Genomic DNA, 20,043 nt, shown 5'->3' with positions numbered 1-20,043 from the left:
TTGGCTCAACTATGTTAATAACTAAAACTTCAAAAGTATCGTTTCTAAAAGTGCATTCAATTCGTTTCACTAAATAAATCAACTGCATTGGCTTTGCATCATATGACTTGATATTTAATTGTGTAAATTTAAACTTATAAATATTTAACCTTATGGTAATCAGCATAATAATAAAGTTAGCGGGGCAGGGAATTGAACCCAGATCTTAGGCTAAAAACTTAGGGATAGACTGCGTCTACACAAAAATATACCGAATACATATATACACTTAGATTAACTTGCGGCGGCTAACCTGGATACAGTCTTCATGTGGGGACTCGATTTCGGAAATCTTGGCCTCCGTTGCGCGTCTGAGATCTATGCAGCTGAATCTTCCGCAGAAGATTCGGGTAGGTCCTACAAGCGCTTCTTCTGCGGATGCACATACTTGCAGTTCTTGCCCATGTTGCAGTGTCCTCGCATGAACTGCTTGCAGACGCCGGTGTTGCCATTGCCTCCTCCACCTCCTCGATTGGGGCCAGATCCTGCTGAGCGCCAGTTGCCGCCGGAGTTCTCCTGGAAGTTGTTGCCCCCGCTGCGCCAGATGCCGCCGCCGTTGTTTTTGTTCCTGTTGTTGTTGTTGTTGTTATTCCTAGGTCCGCCCATCATCAGTCCTGGCCCCATTCCATTGGGCGGCCCGTTCATCATGGGTCCATTGGGTGGGCCGTTCATCATGGGGCCGTTGGGTCCCATCACTGGACCATTGGGTCCCATTACCGGTCCCGGACCTGGTCCATTCATCATCATGGGCGGGTACTGATTGAATCCAGGTGGTGGGCCGCTTCCGAATGGAGACACTGGACTTCCAAACTGATTGCCCATAAAGTTTTGCGGTGGCATGTTGTTCATGTTCATATTGCTCATATCCATTCCGGGGCCACCGGGTCCGTTCATCATGGGCGGTACACCGGGCGGCCCACCTACCGGACCCATTTGGTTCTGCCAGATTTGCGGCGTTCCGTTGGGCACTTGATTTGGCATCATGTTTGGTCCGGGTGGCATTCCCGTGGGAGCAGGCATGCCTCCCATGAACGGATCGAATGGATTTTGCATTAGGTTCGGTCCAGCTCCCAGTCCGGTCAACATATTGTCATTGAAGCCCATGTCCGATCCGCTGATATTTGCTCCGACTCCCGAGCTAGGCGCGTATTTCTTGGGCTCCGGCCACGCCAAGGCACTGTAGTCGTTGACAGCATCCGGATTCCCCGTCAGGTCATCCATGGGTATCACGGGAATGTCATGAGCAAAATGCGGTTCCAGTTCCGCCTCCGCAGGACTGTCGGGAATCATGTCGGGCGAGAAGTACAGGGCTCTTAGAGTGGTGGCCTCCCTGTCCATCTGCACCTGGCGCTGCTTGGAGAGGTTTCCGTTCGGGTGGTCGGGCACATTATCGACTTCGAGTAGTGGCCGCCACTCCATTTGCGGCTCCATGGTATCGTCGAATCCACGCCGAGCAATGGTCAGCGCGTCCCGCTCGCTGAATCGCTCCATGTTCTTCATTTCCAGGAAGGTCTGCTTCATCACATTTACGCGCTCTGAGCGATCGACCTCGAAGTATCGTATCTGGGTGAGCTTTTCCTCTGACTGCCAGGTTAGCTTCTTTTTCGGGCCCTTGCGGCGGTGCAGCGTGAGCACTCCCGGTGGTCCATCGGGTCCACAGCCAGGTCCAGGCTTCTTGGGCTCCTCGGGAAGATCTTCAGCGTTGTCAGAGGTGTTACCCGCTTCTCCGCCTTCTCCGCCTGCCGCAGCCTTCGCCTTCTGCACCTTTTGCTCGATGTCCTCCTTGACCCTCTTAAGGGGAATGTCGTCGTCATCGGCATCCGTGTCCTTGCCAGGTGACGAGGAGCGCGCATCATCGTTTTCCTTGCTGCTGTCGTCCGACTTCTCCTCGCTCTTCGACTCGTCCAGAGTATCCTGGTAGAACTTAAGCGGCGCCAGTGGCGCGTCCTTGTCCGTGGGCGATGTTGCAGACGTACGCTTGCGCTTCACCACCTTTTTGGGTTCGATGGAGGCGGCCAGGGCGTCCGAGAACAGGTTGGTCTCCACCAGGGTTTGAACTGGAAAAATGAGGGTAAAGTAAGTAATCGCTCCAGTAATTGGTTTAGTTAAGAAAATGTTTAAGTGGCCTTCGTTGAATGGCCCATTGGCTTTGGTGGATTTTGCTTTTGCTGGAAATTGCTAGAAGTAAAAAAGTTATGGAAAGAAACAATCTGATCTGGACACACACATTTGTTGTGTTTATGATTGATTGATTAAGTTTACCCACATTTCGATAATTAATGAAATGGGAGTCTCTCTACTGGAATAAGCACCGAATATATACCAAAACCTAGAACTACTAAACAATTCATGAATTTTCCCCAAAAGTTCTTTAAAAGTTTTGGCTTGCTCGACTTTATTCGGTATAATTTCATATATAAATGTCAAAATGTAATTATTCGACTTTTTTTTATTTAACTAGTTTTTCAACACAAATAGTGTTTAATCATCATAATTAAAATAGTTATAAGCTCTCATTGCGATTGAAACTTGAGAAGTACGCTTATTAAAAGTGTATTGCTAAGACTACTAGTTATACGCAATAGTTAAACCTCTTTAAACTTTGATGCTTTTAGTATATTTATGTCAGCACATCGATAAGTGTCATTGGGTTTCCTCAGCACTAATCTACCCAAGGAACCCGACACTGCGATCAGATTACGCGCACCGTGCAGCTTACTGCCAAGGTGACGCATCCGCTGATGACGCACTACGACGAGGATGTGGGTAAACTAGGGTTGCCTGCTCTAGCGAGGCGAACAATTGTGGAGACCCTCGGTGACGCACGACAGCAAAATCGAGGCCAAAGCAAAGCAGCTGGGACTCAAGCCCACGGTGGTGATCGAACCACCTACCAACTTATAGAACCGCCAGCTTAAGTCAATATTTTCGTTTTCGTTTCTTTTGCGCTCAATGCATTTTTTTATTCAATAGAAAAATCGTATTTTTCTAGAGGAAACCGTATTTTATTTGTAAGTCTTTAAGGTGGGCTGCTCGCCAAGTGAATCTACATACCTTATAGCTAAGCTAAGCTAAATACGTTCAAGATTTGAGGTTTGAATACTTAACATCAGGCAGCGACAACGACGACGACGACGGCGGCGGCGGCATCGTCTGTGCCTCAGATTTCGTTTTCGTTCGGTCTCAGCGCATGCGCAGTGCCCAGATTTCGGGATTCAACTCCATTCAACTTCATCCGCCGTCATCCGGAATTGAGGTCATAGACTCACACTCGGGCAGCTTGCAGTTCAAACTCGATCCGGGGATAACACCGCCACGATTGATACATTATAATGCAAAGTACCCACACTAAAAGGCCCCACTTCTGCTCTACAATTTAAGACCCGCCCCAAGCAAAATTAAACACCTTGAGAATGGAATGGAGATCAACAAATAATACGGCGGAGTTCGACATTCGACTCCGATCGAAAACAAAAGCAAAAGCCACCAAAGTTCTTGGGCTGTGGAATAAAATAGAGAAGAGCATTAATAGTGATTCTAGCATCTGTTGCTTACTCTTTTTGGGCGCTATCAGCTTGGCGGCTCCGGGCCTCTCCACATGTCCCGCGACGTTGTTGATGTCGATCTTGGCCTTCTTGTCGGTGGACAAATCCCTGGGTGGCGGCGATGGTCGCTTCAGTGAAGACGGGACTGCCATTAAAGCGGGTGAAGCGGCAACCGCCGACGATGTGGGCTTCTTTAGGCCCTTGCGAGATGGGGGAGGCGGAGCCTCTTCCGTCAGGCCATGCGATCTGAATTTGGACTGGTACGTCTTTACAGTGGCCGTCTTTTCGGTGTCCCGGCGAATTTCTATCGAAATGGAGGCCTTGCGGGACATGATAGGAATCGATCTGGGCTTCTGTGCGTCGCTCTCCTTTGCCGAAGCTGTAGGAGATGTACCTGCAGCATTTGATGCTGCCACAGCTGGCGGAGGCATTAGCTTGTTGTCCTTGTCCTTGTCCTGCCTCGAGGATGAGGATGATGACGAAGTTGACGACGACGACTTGCGATCTTTGGACGAACTAGAACCAGAGCTGCTCGACGACGACGACGACGACGACGAGGAGGACTTTGAGGACTTGTGTTTATTCGAGGAAGAAGAAGACGAACCGCTGCTGCGCTCCCGGTCCTTGCTCGAGCTGGAGGAGCCGGAACTTGAGCGAGCCTTGTCTTTATCGCGGTATTTATCGCTAGAACTGCGATGGGAAGAGGAAGAAGATGAGGAGCTCTTGGAAGAACTGCTCTTCGAAGAGGAGGATGACGAGGAAGAGGACGACTTATGGCTAGATGAGGAGGACCTATGACTTGAACTTTCCTTCTTTCTATCCTTCTCGCGCTCCTTCTCGGACCGTTTACTTTTGTCGCTCTTTGAGCTCTTATGCTTCTTATTATCCACGTCCTCCCCAGACTTAACCTCCGCCGCGGAGCTACTATCATCTAACCCGGACTTTTTCCCCAGACTAGCATCTGCTAATAAGTGGGTTGCGGAGGAGCCCTTTTCCAGATGTTCCACCTCGTTGTCTTTCGATTGTGTGCCAGAATCCGTTTCGTCGCCACCATCTGGGTTGTCCAACAAAGGCTTCCACTTGATGGTAATGCTGTTGGAATTGCTACTGTTGGCCGCCGAGGTGATGGTATACGTCACAGGTGCTCCGGCGCTATCAGTGCTGTCTGAAGAAGAGGCAGAGTCCGGAACTGAAGCGGAGCCAGCTCCAGAAACGGATGCAGGAACCTGAGAGGCAGTAGTGGCTGCAATATGTGGCGCAGCACCTTGGATCGTCATGCTTGTGTTTTCCGTCACAATCTTCAGCCACTGCTCTACCAAACGCTTGGCTAGAATGCGTACACCTGGAAAACGGGGTCGAGAAAAGCCAATTAGTAATCCCTAGGTAATTAAAAGCATAAAGGACAGCCCAAAACATGACCCAAAAACACTAATCTACGACTAGAGTAAGACTTATCAAAGAAAACTTACCTTCGTTGCCGCCATCCTTGCACAGCCCCTTGACCAGAATAGGTGCTGAGTTTATCTTGAGGCGATTGACATCCACGGGAGAAAGGAGCAGCAGTTCCAGGATCTCCTGTACCAGCGGCCAGTTCATGGCCCTGATGGCATCATTTAACCAGGTGTAGACCAGCGACCAACCGCCCACCGCCATAAAGTCGCCCAATAGTTCCGTCTTTGTGGATTTCAGAATTTGTACATACACACATTTCGAGACGAGTTTTTTTGAATACTTGGCCATCAAACTGTGGGCGAAAAACTTGATATTAGCAAACGCCGATAGGTGTCGCTGCTGACAAGTGGTGAACTTACCCCGAAATGCGTTTCACCTCCACTGCACTTAAAATTCCACCATTATTGTCCAAAAGCACCCGCAGGCACCTCAGCAATTGCAGTGGAACTATACGAGGCTGTCGAATAAAAACATTAAATAAAGCACAACTGTTGTTGCATTTCCTAGCCAATATAACTCACCATTTTCTTTGTTAGTCGTGCGAAAGAAGAAAATTTATCTGGCAACGCTAACTCCCTATAGCCGTCTCTCTTCCACACTTGTAGGTGTGACCATACGCAACGTGTGCGCGTGTGTTGGATCGTGCGTGTGTGCACCGACACTCGCTTTTGTTGGTATGGGTGTCTTAATAGATACTAAATTTCCACTGATTACGTAATTCCATAAGAATTCGCTTTTTCAAGGACTGCAATAGTATCTAAAATAGGAGAAAACACCAGTCTGAGAACAAATTTAGCAGGATAAAATTTTGCTATATCCCTACAATTCACTTTTAAGACGAGTATTAAATAAATTCCAGCAGCAGCGCCAAAATATGATAAATGCTGTTATTTTATTGTCTCAACTGGCAGTAAACCAATAATCCCTCCGCTTGAATGTTTTGTTTTTTGTTTTGGAGCTGCAGAAAACGTGTTTTACGCGTTGCGATTTTTTCAGGCACTGATGAAATTCGGACGTGTGCTCGCGGCTATCGGTAATCGATAAGCCAGTGCAGCCCTGAAGGCTGTCCACTCTCAGAAAACCGAAAATTATATATTACGACGTATTGGTATTGATACGAAAACATGCGTTCGTCTGAACGTTTGTAGCACAAATGTCTCTCTACCTCGTTTTTGGTTACAACCCAAATTTGACTTTAGGTACAAGCAAAATGTGAAAGTTACTTAGTTTTTCTGTTAAAGCAGGTTGGCAGCGCCTTGCCACGCACACAACAATGACGCCATTTTGATTTTCACAATTTTTCACAAAGGCGTAATTAAATCCGCAGCCAAGGGAAATGCTAGAAAATTGTCTTTTAATAGCAACTTCAACAATATCGGCCACTTTATATTGATTTTTCTTTGTTTAATCCTAATTATCGGCTTTCGTTCACGTCCACGCCCCAAAATTGGACATGCGGTTAGGTCCGCACACTTAGGTCGAGCAAATCGGTAATAAGCCTTCCAGAAAATATATATTAAATGTACAATTGTTTATCGGCCTTACAATTTGTTAAATATTTAATTGGCGACGATTTTTCTATCTCTCCGAAAACTCCTGCGTGCGCTTTGCTTAGGCTCACAAAATCGTGTGACCTTTCCTTGCTTGAAAATAAAAGTTTGTTTAGAAAATACCAAAACGCATAGTCGGAATATGGTAATCTAATTAATACCCCTATTTTGAAAGTACAAACAATAATTATTTACTTAAAAACACTTTTAATATAAATGGATTTAGTTTCCCGTTAACAGTTTCAAAAACTATCCACGGTGGATAATAGCGAATGCTATAAAAAGAAATTTATTGAATTAAGATTTTAATTCATCTTAATTATTCTAACACATATAATGGCATAAGTTATAGATACCCTGAGCTCTTTTTCAATTAAATAAAATTTGTGAAGGTGTCAGGGCTAAATCATGTATTGTTTGACTTATTTCTTATATTTTAGATATTCAGAATTGCATATTTTATTAGTATTGATGTACCCAATATCCTTAATATTTGAGTTACATTGGAATCGCAATTTTGTTAAGGCATTTATCTGGCACACGATCAAATATAATTGTATTTGAATATATATTTTAAAACATTCTCAATCGAAAAATTTATTTTATAATCAAGATAAAAATAAACCTTTAAATAGGTAATCTATCAATAATATTAACCAACCAGTTTTCCCTGATATGGTCACACGCATTTACCGCTGATCTGGCAGCCTGGCCAAAACAAGCGTGCAAGAATCTTACCTGTAGAATTAGCTTCTGAAAACTCGAGTAACGATGAGCGAAAGTGAAGCGGAGGAGACCAAAATCAGCACCGAGCCGGTGGACAATGCGTGGTCCATGAAGATCCCTGCCTTCAGGCAGGAGGACAACCCGCATGGGATGGTGGAGGAGAGCTCCTTCGCCACGCTGTTTCCCAAATATCGGGAGCGCTATCTTAAGGAGGTTTGGCCTCTGGTGGAGCAGTGCTTGGCGGAGCACCACCTGAAGGCGGAGCTAGATTTGATGGAGGGGAGCATGGTGGTGAAGACCAGTCGCAAGACCTGGGATCCCTACATCATCATCAAGGCGCGGGATATGATCAAGCTGATGGCCAGAAGTGTTCCCTTCGAGCAGGCCAAGCGGGTCCTGCAGGACGACATTGGGTGTGACATCATCAAAATCGGAAACCTTGTGCACAAGAAGGAGAAGTTCGTGAAGCGGCGACAGCGTTTGATCGGACCTAACGGCGCCACCCTTAAGTCCATTGAACTGCTCACCGATTGCTACGTTTTGGTTCAAGGAAACACAGTCTCCGCCTTGGGTCCTTACAAGGGCCTTCAGCAGGTGCGGGATATAGTCCTGGAGACCATGAACAATGTGCACCCCATATACAACATTAAGGCTCTGATGATCAAGCGGGAGCTGATGAAGGATCCGCGTCTGGCCAACGAGGACTGGTCCCGATTCCTGCCCAAGTTCAAGAACAAAAACATTAGCAAACGCAAGCAGCCGAAGGTCAAGAAGCAAAAGAAGGAGTACACCCCATTCCCGCCCAGCCAGCCGGAGAGCAAGGTGGACAAGCAGCTGGCCAGCGGAGAGTACTTCCTCAACCAGGAGCAGAAGCAAGCGAAGCGCAACCAGGAGCGCACCGAAAAGCAGAAGGAGGCGGCCAAGCGCCAGGACGAACGCCGAAACAAGGACTTTGTCCCGCCCACGGAGGAGTCAGCTGCTTCAAGTCGGAAGAAGGAGGATGGCTCCTCCTCCAGCAAGGTGGACGTGAAGGCCCTGAAGGCCAAGCTGATCAAGGCCAACAAGAAGGCGAGGAGCAGCTGATAGTTTTCCTAGTTTTAATTAGTAGTAGGACCTATTCAATAAAAATTGATTTTCTGAGCAACGTGTAAATAGAAATCTTAAGGTTTACTAATGGGATGAAAAGTTTGTGGGGACGAACTCGTATTAATTCTAGTTGTTTTTAAAAGCCAATCTCCAAAAATGCAATGGATACATAATGCTAATTCAGCATATAACATGCTGAATACCTTATACTTGTAATAAAATTAAATTAAATACTTATACAATAATTTTGATTCTATTGCGGTGCCCGCTAGTGTAGAGAGAGATCTCTTTCTCTCCCTCTCTCTCTCTGTCGCACTCTCTCAACAAGTGGCTTAATACAAATATATACAAACAACTCAAAAGGCCAGCGAATGAGCCAAGTTAGTACGATTTCTGGTACCGGACTGACATGTACTAACCGCGCTTAAACAGCGGATGACGCTCGCGTGCGTTCCACAATAACAACAAAAACAGTATCTGAAAAGCCACGGCAACAACAACATTGGCGTCGCGGGGCTATTGTTATTCGTACGTTTATTTTCCGCAAGCGACAGAAAAATAGAAAATAGAAAAACGGTCTGTGAGAATCAAAAAGAACGGAGCGAAAGAAAGCCGTCTTAAAAATAAAAATCAAAGAGGAGCGAGAAAGCACTAGACCAAAGGCGGCGGCTGCCAGAAAAGGACGGAGAGAACGGCGAAGACAGGTAATAAGGAGGTGGAAGAAGAAGAGAGGATTAAGTGCTGGACTACAGTTACTTTTAATGTTTGAATTAAAATTGAAACAATGCTCGAGTGATCGCAGTTGTAACGCCTAAAACCGAAGCTAAACCCGAAAATAAGCCCGAAAGCCAGTTGAAATGCCAAGCAAACGTGACAGAGACTTGGATTATTCGTGCTAATTAGAAAAAGAATGTGCTGCTAGGTGAGAGGATGATATCGAAATGCTAACGTGATATCGATACCTGTGTGTTGTGCGTGTGTGTGCGAAGGGAGTGTATACACATACATATGAATATCACACATTTCACCGGAAAATGCGGTCAATTAGAATAATACATACAGCGAATTGAGCCTGTGTCTGTGAATTAGTGAATGAATTGAACAAAGCATTGAAAATCAATACGAAACCTGCCGCCGCTCCCACTTTTGTACATACAGTAATGCGTCGGTGAAGTAATACTCGATTGCGGGAAATCTGGAACATATACTAAGTTCAATCATTTGAAATTGGTTAGATTATTAATTTAAATAATTGCCTAAAGAGCTTCAAGGATGTTATTTTCAATTAGATTACTTATTTGAGGGTCCACTGTATATCCGCGCTCGCACATTACTGTGAAGCCTCACCTGTGTGAGTGCGGCTTATAGGCGACGTGTGTGTGTGTGTCTGAGAGAGGCTCGTGGAATATAAACAGCGCACAGTGAGAGAGGAAAACGGAAAACAGGTGGAAAAGAAAGCTTAAAAAATGCGGTCGGTCAAAAACTAAAGTTGCAGCAACAGGCGAGGGGGTGGCGGGTGCCGGGGGGCTCGAGACACGGAGACAAATACCTTTTCAAGCCGCACACACCAGCGCAAGCAAAGACGTCAGCTTATCTGCCACGCATGCGCGCGAGGGGGACGACAATAGTGTGGATCGGGGTGTCGATGTCTCTCCACCCCCCTCCAGCCCACCACCATCTAACGAGCGGGTTTCCACCCAAAGAACAGCAAAAACAACTATTGTCATTTGTTGTTTTGCCATTTGCTTCGTAAACCAAAAAGTATGCGAGATAAAATAAAAAAGCAAGTGTACCGCACGCCGCCGTTTTATCTAAATCCCAGCTGTCTGAATTATTTGAGGCTCTAACACCCCATCTCACGCTTATCAGGACCCAATTAATTATCTTCACCTGAATGGAAGCTATGCTTGGGGCATGTCTCCAGGTTTATGGTTCTTGTCGGGGAGTTCTTAGATACCAGTGCAGTTATGTATCTTAGATTGCCTTACCGAGGCTTATAATTTTCCCCTATTTACAGATGCATAGATACATATGTGTGGATTGCAAATATTTCAAGATTATAGAAGTACAAAAGTAGTAATACTTATATTATAAACATATATGTATTTCATTTAGCATAATGTTTTTGTAGATGTTTATGATGACTTAACTTAACTTCAAATCACCCAGCAGCTTTAGTACTTTCTCTAAAGCATGATTTATGCAAGCCCAACTATTTCCATGTTACCCAAGTGCGATAATGTTTATCGCGTTTCGTCATTGGCCTCTAAGCTGCTGTAGAGTTAGGAGCGAAAACACAAATCTGTCAAATTCCACAAGTGTGATGCAATTTGGGGCTTGTACGAACAGTAAAACGCTGAAATATAACACAGCGGCGCAACTTAACGAAAACAAAACATTTCCAGGGGTGTAGTGGGTCAGTGTTTTCTTTTTTACGTGCACTTCGCTTGTTTGTTTACTGCGATTTTGGCTTGTACAAGATCGTAAGCAGATAGTGCCTCCAGCTGACCCCCTCTGCAGTTTCTCTTTCACCTGTTTGCAAGTACACAAGCACCCAACACCCCCTTTCCCCTGTCCATTGACCCTGCGACACTGCTGGATTGATACACTGAAAACAATCGACAAACTTGGGGGTGTTTCTATCATGGAAAATGTTGTTAACATTTAAAAATGGTTAGAACTACATTCTAGAGACTTTCTCGCCATAGGATTATTATAATGATTTTCAATATCTTTATAAAAACAGTAGCGATTTTTGCTTAGTGTAGATAGGTATGCGACACCGCTGCCCGCGTCGCAGTCGGCGTCTGAGCCCAGCCTAAAACAGCGGAAAAGTTGTTGCTGTCACTTGAGTCGAGGGAGCGGTTTGGATAGAGTCTGCGAGGGTTAGAGCGAGAGGGAGCGAGAAAGTGTGTTTGCAAATCTCAGTTTTACGTGTGTGTGTGTGTCTTTTGCAGGTGTGTTCACTGGCTACACAGAAAAAATAAGAGAGATTTATCCGAGTGTTGAAAAGAATGTTACTGTGACATAGAACCATAGTTGGCCTAATTTTTGAAGATAAGAGCTATTACTCTACAATTACTCTCTATTACATCTACAATGCAATACAATTTGCTGCTGTTAATACAAATAAGATGAATATAATCGGAAGTAAACTATCCAAAGATATTCTCTGTGTAGTCAAAGTGGAGACACCGAGCTTAGAGGAGAACCTGGGGAAGTGGAAGTAGCGCGATTTTTGAATTCCAATGCTGATCCAAGCCAACAACGAAATGTTAAAGTTTGAGAATAATTGCGGCCATGTGCGGATCGCTTGGAGTGTGTATGCCAACGCTAGTGGAGGCTTGGAATCGGAATGCGGTCTGAGTCAGAGACGATTGGCTGCGCAATATCCAAGTGGCTTGGCGGGATTAGGGGCCTTCGGATGCAGAGGGACTTAGTCTCAGCTGCACAAAATAAACACAGCATAATGATCTAACACATACTTTAGGACCAATTTTCGTATTCGACACTCATAAGATTTCAGCTCGAAGACTCGGTCAGCGGAGGCTTTAAGGTCTTGAGAGACCAAATTGGGAACCAGACTTCCAAGGGGCTTAACCACACCCCTGCCAATAGGAAATTTAGTTTTGGGAATACTATTCTAATCAAGTTAAACATGTTTTTCGACAGCAGTCACGATATAATGTTTTAGTCATTGGAATAAGCGATTAAATGGGATTATTAAAAGCATACACATAATTCTAAATATTATTTTCAAATGACGATAGTTCAACTCGACCTAAGAAGCAAAAGTATAAGTTGGTAACGATCAAAACTTTTAATCAATGTTTAAGCTACTAAGTTCATCATTTAAACGGTAACTTATATTTTAAACGAATCAAAGACCGATATACAAAATTGTTGACGATGATGATGATGTGAAAAAATTTTATTTTTAGACGGAGCTTCAGACGTCGATCGAAGCCTGTACCGGGATTGGGAGACACCATGGTGAACCACCACTCGAACGGAGGCGGCAGTGCTGGAAACAGTAGCGGAAGCCTAAGAGGAGGCGGTGCCCATGGAGGCGGCGGCGGAGGAGGAGACTATTCCGGAGACGATCGCAGCGGAGGCGGCGAGGAGCGGGAGCGTCTGGAGAGTGACTTGCACGACAAGCCCACCTACCTGCTGGAACACCTGGCCACCTTCACGGTCAACAAGGAGTCCGGCATTGTGTATCCGGCGGACGGAATGCGTCGCCTCCTTCAGCTGGAGAAGACCACGGGTATTTGGTCGCAGAAGATGCAGCTCTGCCTGGACTATCAGTGGGTGCTAATTATGGACTATGAAACAGGGGTACGTTTCACAAACTGGGAAAGATCCTTATGGAACTCATCTTCATCCTTGCCTTACAGAACATAATCGAAAGATTCCCCGCCTCCTTGGTTCAGGAGCCCACCGCATTCACCTCGAATGACGCCATGGAGCTATACAACAACATTCTGGTCTTTATCGTATCCGGAGGCGGTGGTTCTCGCTCCGAGATGCACATATTCCAGGTGAGAATTAGTGAGGCTTCTGTCTCATGACAGTTTCATTCAAATGATTTATCCCTGCAGTCACAAAGTGTGTCCGCCGTTCACCTGGTTGAGGATCTGAAGCAGCTGAGAAGCGGCAAGATGATAACGCAGCAGCGCGGTGCCACACCCACTCAATCAGGAGGCGGAGGAGCCTCCAGCATGGCCATGATGATGAGCAAAACCTCCTCGTCCTCGTCGCATAGTAGAGTGGAGCTGCACCAGCACAGGGAGCAGCGGGCAGAGCGCGAGAGGGAGCGTGATCGAGACCGTGAGCGCGAAAGCCACCATCACATGCACCAAAGGAGCAGCATGGAACAGTATGGAATCCGTGCCGGAGTAGGAGTTTCTGGCGATGACGTTGCCCACATTAGTGGCGAGACGGATTCGGAACACGGTGGGATTGGGGGCGGTGGCGCAACGGAGCGCGATGAGACTAGCTCCACGTCCAGCGAGAAGTACGAGCGGGATGTGGCTGTGCTGAATCACTGTTTCGATGACATCGAGAAGTTCATAGCTCGTCTTCAGCACGCCGCCGCCGCTTCCCGGGAGCTCGAGCGCCGTCGTCGCAATCGGAAGTCGAAGAAAAGGGATCCGGGGGAGGGATTGCTCACTTTGAGGACACGGCCTCCCCACGAGAAGGAGTTCGTGGACATCTTTGCCAAGTTTAAGCTGTCATTTAACCTGCTGGCAAAGTTGAAGGCGCACATCCACGATCCCAACGCTCCCGAACTGGTGCATTTCCTCTTCACGCCGCTGGCTCTGATTGTGGAGGCCTCCAGCGACACGTACTACGAGTCACAGCTACCGGCCCGTGTGGTTAATCCCCTGCTGACCAGAGAGGCCATCAACCTGCTCATCAACTGTGTAACCAGCAAGGAAACGGAGCTGTGGCGCTCGTTGGGCGATGCCTGGGTGATCCCGCGAGATCAGTGGAAGGATGACGTTGGATCCTACCATCCGGTCTTCCTCGATGGCTGGTCACCGGACTATTTGATCAACGATGAACTGGAGCCACCACCAAATTCCCCGCCCGCTCATGTGAGCAAGCGCAGACTCGAGGTCCAGGCTGGATCCGGACTAAATGGTCGTGGGGGAGGCGGATACGATGACTACGACTCGGGGAACGGGATGAACATGGCCATGGGTATCGAGAAGTACACCATCCACCACGGCAACGACGGTTTAAGGGAGCGGGAAAGGGAGCGCGACAGAGAGCGGGCGGGCGCAATCAGTGCGTCTGACTTTAACGCCCGCAGCGAGCTGTCGTTCGACTCGATCGAAGGCAGGGGCGGCGGAGCAGCGGGACATGGCCATGGTCATGGCCACGGACCAGGAGCTGGACCAACCCTTAGCGCCATCACAGCTGGTCTGCAGAATCTGCATACGAGGGAATCTCGCAGTGGAAACGGGTACGGAGCAGGAGCTGGTCCGGGGCCTTCGTCGGAGTTGGGCGGTGGAGGCAGAGGCCTGCCGAATGTCAGCGACGACCAGATGCTCGAGTCCTGGCTGGAGGATCTGCAGGCGACGGGCGCTAAGATTGTGCTGGTCACCTATCCGCGAACCGCCAACAACGACAAGGAGCTTAGCGTGATGCGAGGCGAATACTTGGAGGTAAGGCCAGCACCCACGTTACCATCCTTCGTTCTGTCCTATAACCATCTCTTCGAAACTTTAGATCCTTGATGATACCCGAAAGTGGTGGAAGGCGCGCAACATGCGGGGTCAGGTGGCCCACGTGCCGCACACGATTGTAACCCCCTTCAATTTCGGGGATGGAGATGGAGCCCAGTTCTACGGGCAACAGCAGCAGCCACCGACGGGTCCCACAGGTCCGGGCAACAAATCGCGATCAGGGGTGAGTAAGGCTGGTCACTCAATTCATGATGGGACTTGCTAACCGCTCTACATTACCCAGGATAATCCCGGCATGGAACAGCGATCGCCGGATCCCACCGACATGATGCGCAGCAAGCATCTGGGCAAGAAGGGCGAGTTCCGCTACTTCTAGGATCGAGATGCGATCACCATATACATATACACATATTCCGTAGTGAGGATCTAGCGTTATAGAGAGACAGACATCAGCAGTTCCGTCTAGGATGCTAGTCCTGGTCACTAGCGATCGGATTGGCTCCAATACCTTGCACTCGCTCGCAGGAGTGTGCAAACCAGAACTAACCTTAAGACTAACCTAAGTGGAGCTCCAGACGGGAGCTGTTGAGCAGCACGTGGCTCCTGCTGAGGCGGATGCTTAAGCTGATGCTCATCCAGGCGAAAAGGGGAGGCGACGGCAATAATTTGTTTTAATAAAATTATATCCAAAGGAACCTGCCTATTGGTTGATGATTATTGAGGAGATTGTAGTTTGGAGAGCTGCTTTGCTTTATTTGGATGCTCACAAGAAGAAGTTAACTGGTGCTGTACGGTGATCAAAGCCAACGATTGAACAAAGAGCATACTACGAGAACTCGAATCGATTAAATGATGGACAACTTCTCCACGCGGGCCAGAAGCGGAGAATCGGAGTGGTACTCCAGGCTCCGCACGGCGAAGTCGCCCACTTCGTTGGTGAAGCACTTCAGAGTGGATATGGAGAAGGGGCGTCCGGGAAAGTTGTAGTAGGTGAAGTACTGCCCGTTGACGGCGATCAGGAAAGCCCGATCCCCGAGCCCAAAAGCGATCTTGAAGAGCTTTCCGCGCACAAATGGGAATTCGCCCTCGGTCTCCTCGTCGCTCAAGGCAAAACTAGAATAAGTGAGTAAAGGTGAATTCTCTTGGAGGAACTTTGCATATTGGAGTCTCGGACTCCTTTATACCTGTTGTCTTCACGCTGGTAGCTGCGTGACACGGTTGTCCGATCGAAGTTCACGTGGAACCGGAGCACCGTACGCCCGGTGTCGTTGCACTGGAAGCAGATGGAGAACTCCGTGGTCGGCGGGCCCTTGGCGATGCACTCCATGGCCACCACTGTGCCGGTTTCATACCGCCTGGGCACGTCGCTCTGGAAGGCCACCTTGTCCGGACACATGAGCGTTCTGGGGAAGACGAGCGGAAAGAGCATGCGGTGGTGGAACTGGGTGATCTTCTCGAAGTCGCCGTAGGTGCGCACGTAGTTGATTTGCTTGGGGAACTTGACGAACTCGAAGGACCCGTACAGCTGGTCGTTCACGTAGATCTCGAAGCATCGCTGCAGCACCGCCACCCGGAAGGTGAAGCTCTGGCCAGGCTGCAGCGGGTTCTTTGGGCCGTCGCACTTCCAGTTCTTCGAGATCTCCTCCTGCTGCCATCCCCCGCCCGGCTGGAACATGCTGCGGATGATTTGGCCCTCGCGGAAATTGGCCTCGATCTTCAGGAACACCGTTTCGCTCTCGTTCTGCGCGTTCACATTGTCCGTGAGGTCCAGCGAAATTCTGTCCGTAATTCGAGAGGTGTCATTAGTAAAAAGTATTAGATATGGATTGGGAGGATACTCGGCACTCCCCCAAACTCGCTAAGGATACCCATTTCATTTCTGCAAATCTCTGTCACAGCTTTATAAGCCTTTCGTTGGCATTAGAACTGCATTGTTTTGTCAATAATCGGATAATTCGAATACCATTTATACTTAATCTCTTTTTACTTTTTGAACTAATTGGTTTATTTCATTTGGTTAATTTCATTTGGTTAGAAAATCAGCTTCTACATTTGACCTTTGACTTTAACCCAGATCAAAGCGGTATTCTTTTAGTGGAGAACCGGGTATCCAAACTATGAAAGATGATTACTTATTCGGATGAGGCTTGACGCGCCCACTGACGATGAGGACGTGTCCGAATGGGACCTCCGTTAGGACCTTTGCTTTCCAAACGTTCATCGCGGCTCCACGGCTCCACTGCAACTGAGTCGACGAGTGCGAATCCTCGATGGAATCCAGCCGGATCCGGCGCCGTTTTATGCGCCCTTATGCTAATAGATTCGCCATCCGTCGCCTTTCCTCGTTCATTTGTTGTGATTATGTAAAGGCGGGTGAAATGGGGAATTACCTGCAGCCGCATGCAAACTTGACATGGACGTGGATGTGGACGTGGTAAGGTTACCCCCAGGCCCATGCCCGAACCCACCCCGGTCGGAGCTCAACCCGTTCAATCGAATCCCATATAAATCCACTCGGTGGTGGCTCCCTGTCCCCCTGGCCACCTAATAACCGACCCAGTGAGCCGCGCTCCATGACGAGAACCTTGCGCGTTTATTTATTTGATTCAATCCTTGCCTTTGTAACCCATAACTGTCATCCTCGAGTTCTTTTCACGGTTGCTGTCACGCCCCCAACTGCCGACTGCCCATTTGTTGCTAGTTACCAGCGACACTGGGAGAAAAACTAGCCAAAGATAAGTTATTATCCTTATTTTTGCTTAAATATTGAATATTCAGTATTGTTGCACCACATAACTTGGGAAACCCGGAAGCGTTGTAATACTTTTTCGAAGATAAAACATTTATGATCCTAACTCGAAAAACTGCTTATCGCATAATGAATTTCCGATCATAAAATTAATTGCCCGAATAACTTTGCAAGCTACTAGTTATAAAAATACAAGGAATATGTTGTAATTGTCATCTTAAATTCATATTAAGAAAGTATAAGTGCTAGTTGGAGGAATAGGCACTCCTTGATGGTGGCTCATATCCTTTTTATATCTTACTGCTACATTTTAGTACTCCTAGTAACCACTATTACTAGAATGTCTTCTAGCCGTGTTCTCCATCTTGGCCTCTCCCCTTTTGACGGTTCCATTGTTGTTGCGTGTCTTGGGCGAAATAAAACAAGGTAACAACAATTGATTCCCTGTCTAAAGTTTTTGCATTTGCAGTAAAGTGCGACTTGGGGGCTGGAGCACTTTGCCAGCCCCTCCTCGAGACATCCCCCTTCCAACTAGCTACGACTCCAGTCCGGGTAATTCATTTCTCCTGACGTACCTTGGCATATTCGCTGAAGTTCTGTCTCCGTCTACACCTTTCGCTTTCGTCCACGTCCAAACCAATGACATCTTCCCAGGGCTCCACTCGTGCCCTCGAACAGTGGAAGGTCCTTAAAGGCGACCAGTCCATCCATCCGATCCCAGATCTCAGCCAGAGCTTTGATTTCTATTAGCCTTAATCGAACTATTTCTAAGATCAAGATCTAAGATCTAAGATCTCTTCGAAAGGAGGGGTCCTGCTTGGAGGCTTCACTGTACTCCCCCAACGAAAACGTGGCCTCTGTTTGTCTATGCCATCTTCGCTGTTTCTGTCGCTTGCACCTGATCGAATTGGGTCCAAGTCTTCAGCTTAACTCGACTTGGCTGGGCGCACTTATTTCTGGCTGCGTTTCACCTTGGAGCACCCGGGCCAGCTGGTGACCCACCCGACCCAACCATCCGAAGATGTGCCTGGCTTTGCCTGCTACGAATGGCAATCGCTAATTGGTTAGTTATGGCCACTGACAATCAATCCGTCAATCGGCAACTAGACTGCCGAATATAAACATCCGGGTGACCTTGCCAGCTCCTGCCTTTCGGATCCGACCTTTCGGATCACTCCGCCCACTTGTTCGGCCCTTCGCAAACAGAACTAATGAAATAATCGTGTCGATTTCAACTTTAATTTCCGCTTGTCACTCCAACTGATAAACCGAAAGCAAGTGGAGCAATGCGAGCAAGGTTTGTGTACGTTGCACAATTATCAGTTTGGCTTCGGCTACCTTTTTACCTTATAGAGAGAGTGCCACGTTTGCCCTACCCACAAAGCCCTTTGCCACCCCACTGCACTGGAAGAAAATAGATAAAAAAGATACCTTCAATATACCTACTTCATATATCTTCAATCATCAGCTCGTATAATCATCGACATATCAAATAAGTTTCTGGGTGGTAAGATAATTCCTCGAAATGATCAGCACACTGTGTATGTTTTTCTTTCGGTGCTCCCAGAGTTCCCAGAGCTCTTATCTCGTTCCCAAGTCAGTTTCCCCAGCCGTATCGAATCGGTTGGGGCAAAGCGACGACACGTCTACAGAAATCAGATTTTACAGTCGGCCAACTGGCGACGGATCCGCAAATCGTACAACCAATATAGTGATAATGGGTTTACGGCCCCGAGCGACCGTGCCAGCGCACCAAGTGGAGTATCCGATTCCCAGCCCCAGCCCCAGCCGAAGAGCAGTTCTCCACTCGGATTCGGATTCGGAGTCGGAGTCGGAGTCGGACTCCGAAACCCAAACGGAAGCCGAGTATGGCGGCGGATTTAATCAGCCGGCGTCTGCTATTTGGGAGCGGAGCGAATCACGTCGCTTCTCGGTATCAGTGCCAGGCTAATCATTCCAGATCGATGGGCCTTCGAGGAGGCGCTGCTCATGGGGTTCAGACCCACCCCCGATCCTCACCTGCTGACGTACCCAGTTGGGATCACCAAGCGTGGCCAACTCATTAGTTCACTCGAGCTGTTAGCAGACCGAAAGACAACTTCCTTGGGAGGTGGCCACCATATCCACCTTGTATATCCGATCTCCACCACGTGGCGCTTTAGTCGGACATGAAAATAACTTAAGCCAAACGAACAAACTTTCGGGATGATCACAGTTTGCATTCCCTTGGCCCAAGTAATTCGCTGCCCGGAAGGGGTTTCGGATGGCTCCATGTCGGAGTAGCTACACGTAGGCACCGCCACCTCCACACTGGGTGCTCCATATCTAGCCGCCGATCGGTTGGATCGGGCGGCACAATATGCACTTGTCGCGACTCGGAACGTAACTGAAACGTCGGATTTGACGGTGAAGTTTAAAACACCAGCTCCCGACCAAGAATCGGGGCCCCACGAAGTACACCCAGTATCGTCGATCGGTTGCCCATATCTCACCTGTACAGGTGCGAATGCCAGGAGCTCGGCAACGAGCAGCAGAGGAGTGGGAGCGGGAGCGGGAGAGCCGAAAAACAGAAACGGAAAGCAAATAAATATGAAATATTGAACTGGAGCAGAAAGTGGGTGATATTCCGAGATAGCACTCACATCCGAGCGTGCGTGCTGTCTTTGTATTGGCCATTAAACGCCGCTGTCAACGTAGCCGAA

At 47.8% G+C, this 20,043-nt stretch overlaps 4 protein-coding genes, 1 long non-coding RNA gene and 1 other non-coding gene across 12 annotated transcripts; 2 read left to right on the top strand and 4 right to left on the bottom strand.

Annotated features, from left to right (window-relative positions):
* Positions 1-95: 95 nt before the first annotated feature.
* PNUTS (Phosphatase 1 nuclear targeting subunit) lies at positions 96-6,669 on the bottom strand. 4 transcript variants are annotated; one of them, NM_001272921.1, is made up of 6 exons: positions 6,582-6,669; positions 5,558-5,793; positions 5,396-5,493; positions 5,054-5,328; positions 3,595-4,926; positions 96-2,096 (listed from the first exon to the last, which is right to left on the bottom strand). In NM_001272921.1, exons 2-6 carry the CDS (start codon positions 5,558-5,560, stop codon positions 397-399), a joined length of 3,408 nt encoding a protein of 1,135 aa, NP_001259850.1. In that variant the 5' UTR covers positions 5,561-5,793; positions 6,582-6,669; the 3' UTR covers positions 96-396. The 4 variants fall into 4 exon arrangements, with proteins under 4 accessions (NP_001259850.1, NP_001014453.1, NP_001014455.1 ...); NM_001014453.2 differs by having other exon boundaries at positions 5,558-6,669; NM_001014455.2 differs by lacking the exon at positions 96-2,096 and having other exon boundaries at positions 2,985-4,926.
* Positions 6,670-7,276: 607 nt separating this feature from the next.
* dbe (dribble) lies at positions 7,277-8,461 on the top strand. Its single transcript, NM_057892.4, has one exon. The coding sequence runs from the start codon at positions 7,358-7,360 to the stop codon at positions 8,393-8,395; it is 1,038 nt and encodes a 345-aa protein (NP_477240.1). The 5' UTR covers positions 7,277-7,357; the 3' UTR covers positions 8,396-8,461.
* A 318-nt stretch (positions 8,462-8,779) lies between these two features.
* aru (arouser) lies at positions 8,780-15,285 on the top strand. 3 transcript variants are annotated; one of them, NM_164393.1, is made up of 7 exons: positions 11,273-11,307; positions 12,074-12,257; positions 12,340-12,736; positions 12,796-12,939; positions 13,000-14,571; positions 14,636-14,815; positions 14,876-15,285. In NM_164393.1, the coding sequence occupies exons 2-7, from the start codon at positions 12,226-12,228 to the stop codon at positions 14,966-14,968; spliced, it is 2,418 nt and encodes an 805-aa protein (NP_722663.1). In that variant the 5' UTR covers positions 11,273-11,307; positions 12,074-12,225; the 3' UTR covers positions 14,969-15,285. The 3 variants fall into 3 exon arrangements, with proteins under 3 accessions (NP_523449.2, NP_722665.1, NP_722663.1); NM_078725.3 differs by lacking the exons at positions 11,273-11,307; positions 12,074-12,257 and adding an exon at positions 8,780-9,102; NM_164395.1 differs by lacking the exons at positions 11,273-11,307; positions 12,074-12,257 and adding an exon at positions 9,121-9,320.
* A 42-nt stretch (positions 15,286-15,327) lies between these two features.
* Positions 15,328-16,937, bottom strand: CG13950 (uncharacterized protein). Of its 2 annotated transcripts, none has more exons than NM_001347748.1 (3): positions 16,725-16,937; positions 15,777-16,370; positions 15,328-15,705 (listed from the first exon to the last, which is right to left on the bottom strand). In NM_001347748.1, the coding sequence occupies exons 1-3, from the start codon at positions 16,811-16,813 to the stop codon at positions 15,438-15,440; spliced, it is 951 nt and encodes a 316-aa protein (NP_001334728.1). In that variant the 5' UTR covers positions 16,814-16,937; the 3' UTR covers positions 15,328-15,437. The 2 variants fall into 2 exon arrangements, with proteins under 2 accessions (NP_001334728.1, NP_608553.1); NM_134709.2 differs by having other exon boundaries at positions 16,725-16,825.
* Positions 16,938-17,054: 117 nt separating this feature from the next.
* Positions 17,055-19,731, bottom strand: lncRNA:CR45345 (long non-coding RNA:CR45345). The gene has a single exon (NR_124010.2). It is a non-coding gene; the product is annotated as a long non-coding RNA:CR45345 (long non-coding RNA).
* mir-375 (mir-375 stem loop) lies at positions 19,502-19,592 on the bottom strand. Its single transcript, NR_047869.1, has one exon. It is a non-coding gene; the product is annotated as a mir-375 precursor RNA (primary transcript).
* Positions 19,732-20,043: the final 312 nt, after the last annotated feature.

The sequence above is a fragment of the Drosophila melanogaster genome, chromosome 2L, assembly GCF_000001215.4.
Source record: "Drosophila melanogaster chromosome 2L".
In the NCBI taxonomy this organism is placed as follows: domain Eukaryota; kingdom Metazoa; phylum Arthropoda; class Insecta; order Diptera; family Drosophilidae; genus Drosophila; species Drosophila melanogaster.
The sequence above is the reverse complement of the archived record's forward strand: the minus strand, read 5'-3'. Positions and strand labels throughout refer to the sequence as shown.

Coding starts and splice junctions, on each gene's coding strand:
- dbe (NM_057892.4), top strand. CDS start 7,358: ATGAGCGAAAGTGAAGCGGAGGAGACCAAAATCAGCACCGAGCCGGTG.
- PNUTS (NM_001014453.2), bottom strand. Junction 5,329..5,395: donor GAGGTGAAACGCATTTCGGG/GTAAGTTCACCA, acceptor TTTCGCCCACAG/TTTGATGGCCAAGTATTCAA. Junction 4,927..5,053: donor CAAGGATGGCGGCAACGAAG/GTAAGTTTTCTT, acceptor CCCGTTTTCCAG/GTGTACGCATTCTAGCCAAG.
- aru (NM_164393.1), top strand. CDS start 12,226: ATGTTTAAGCTACTAAGTTCATCATTTAAACG. Junction 12,737..12,795: donor TTATGGACTATGAAACAGGG/GTACGTTTCACA, acceptor CTTGCCTTACAG/AACATAATCGAAAGATTCCC. Junction 12,940..12,999: donor CCGAGATGCACATATTCCAG/GTGAGAATTAGT, acceptor TTATCCCTGCAG/TCACAAAGTGTGTCCGCCGT.
- CG13950 (NM_001347748.1), bottom strand. CDS start 16,813: ATGAACGTTTGGAAAGCAAAGGTCCTAACGGAGGTCCCATTCGGACAC. Junction 16,371..16,724: donor GTCAAGCCTCATCCGAATAA/GTAATCATCTTT, acceptor AATTACGGACAG/AATTTCGCTGGACCTCACGG. Junction 15,706..15,776: donor TACCAGCGTGAAGACAACAG/GTATAAAGGAGT, acceptor CACTTATTCTAG/TTTTGCCTTGAGCGACGAGG.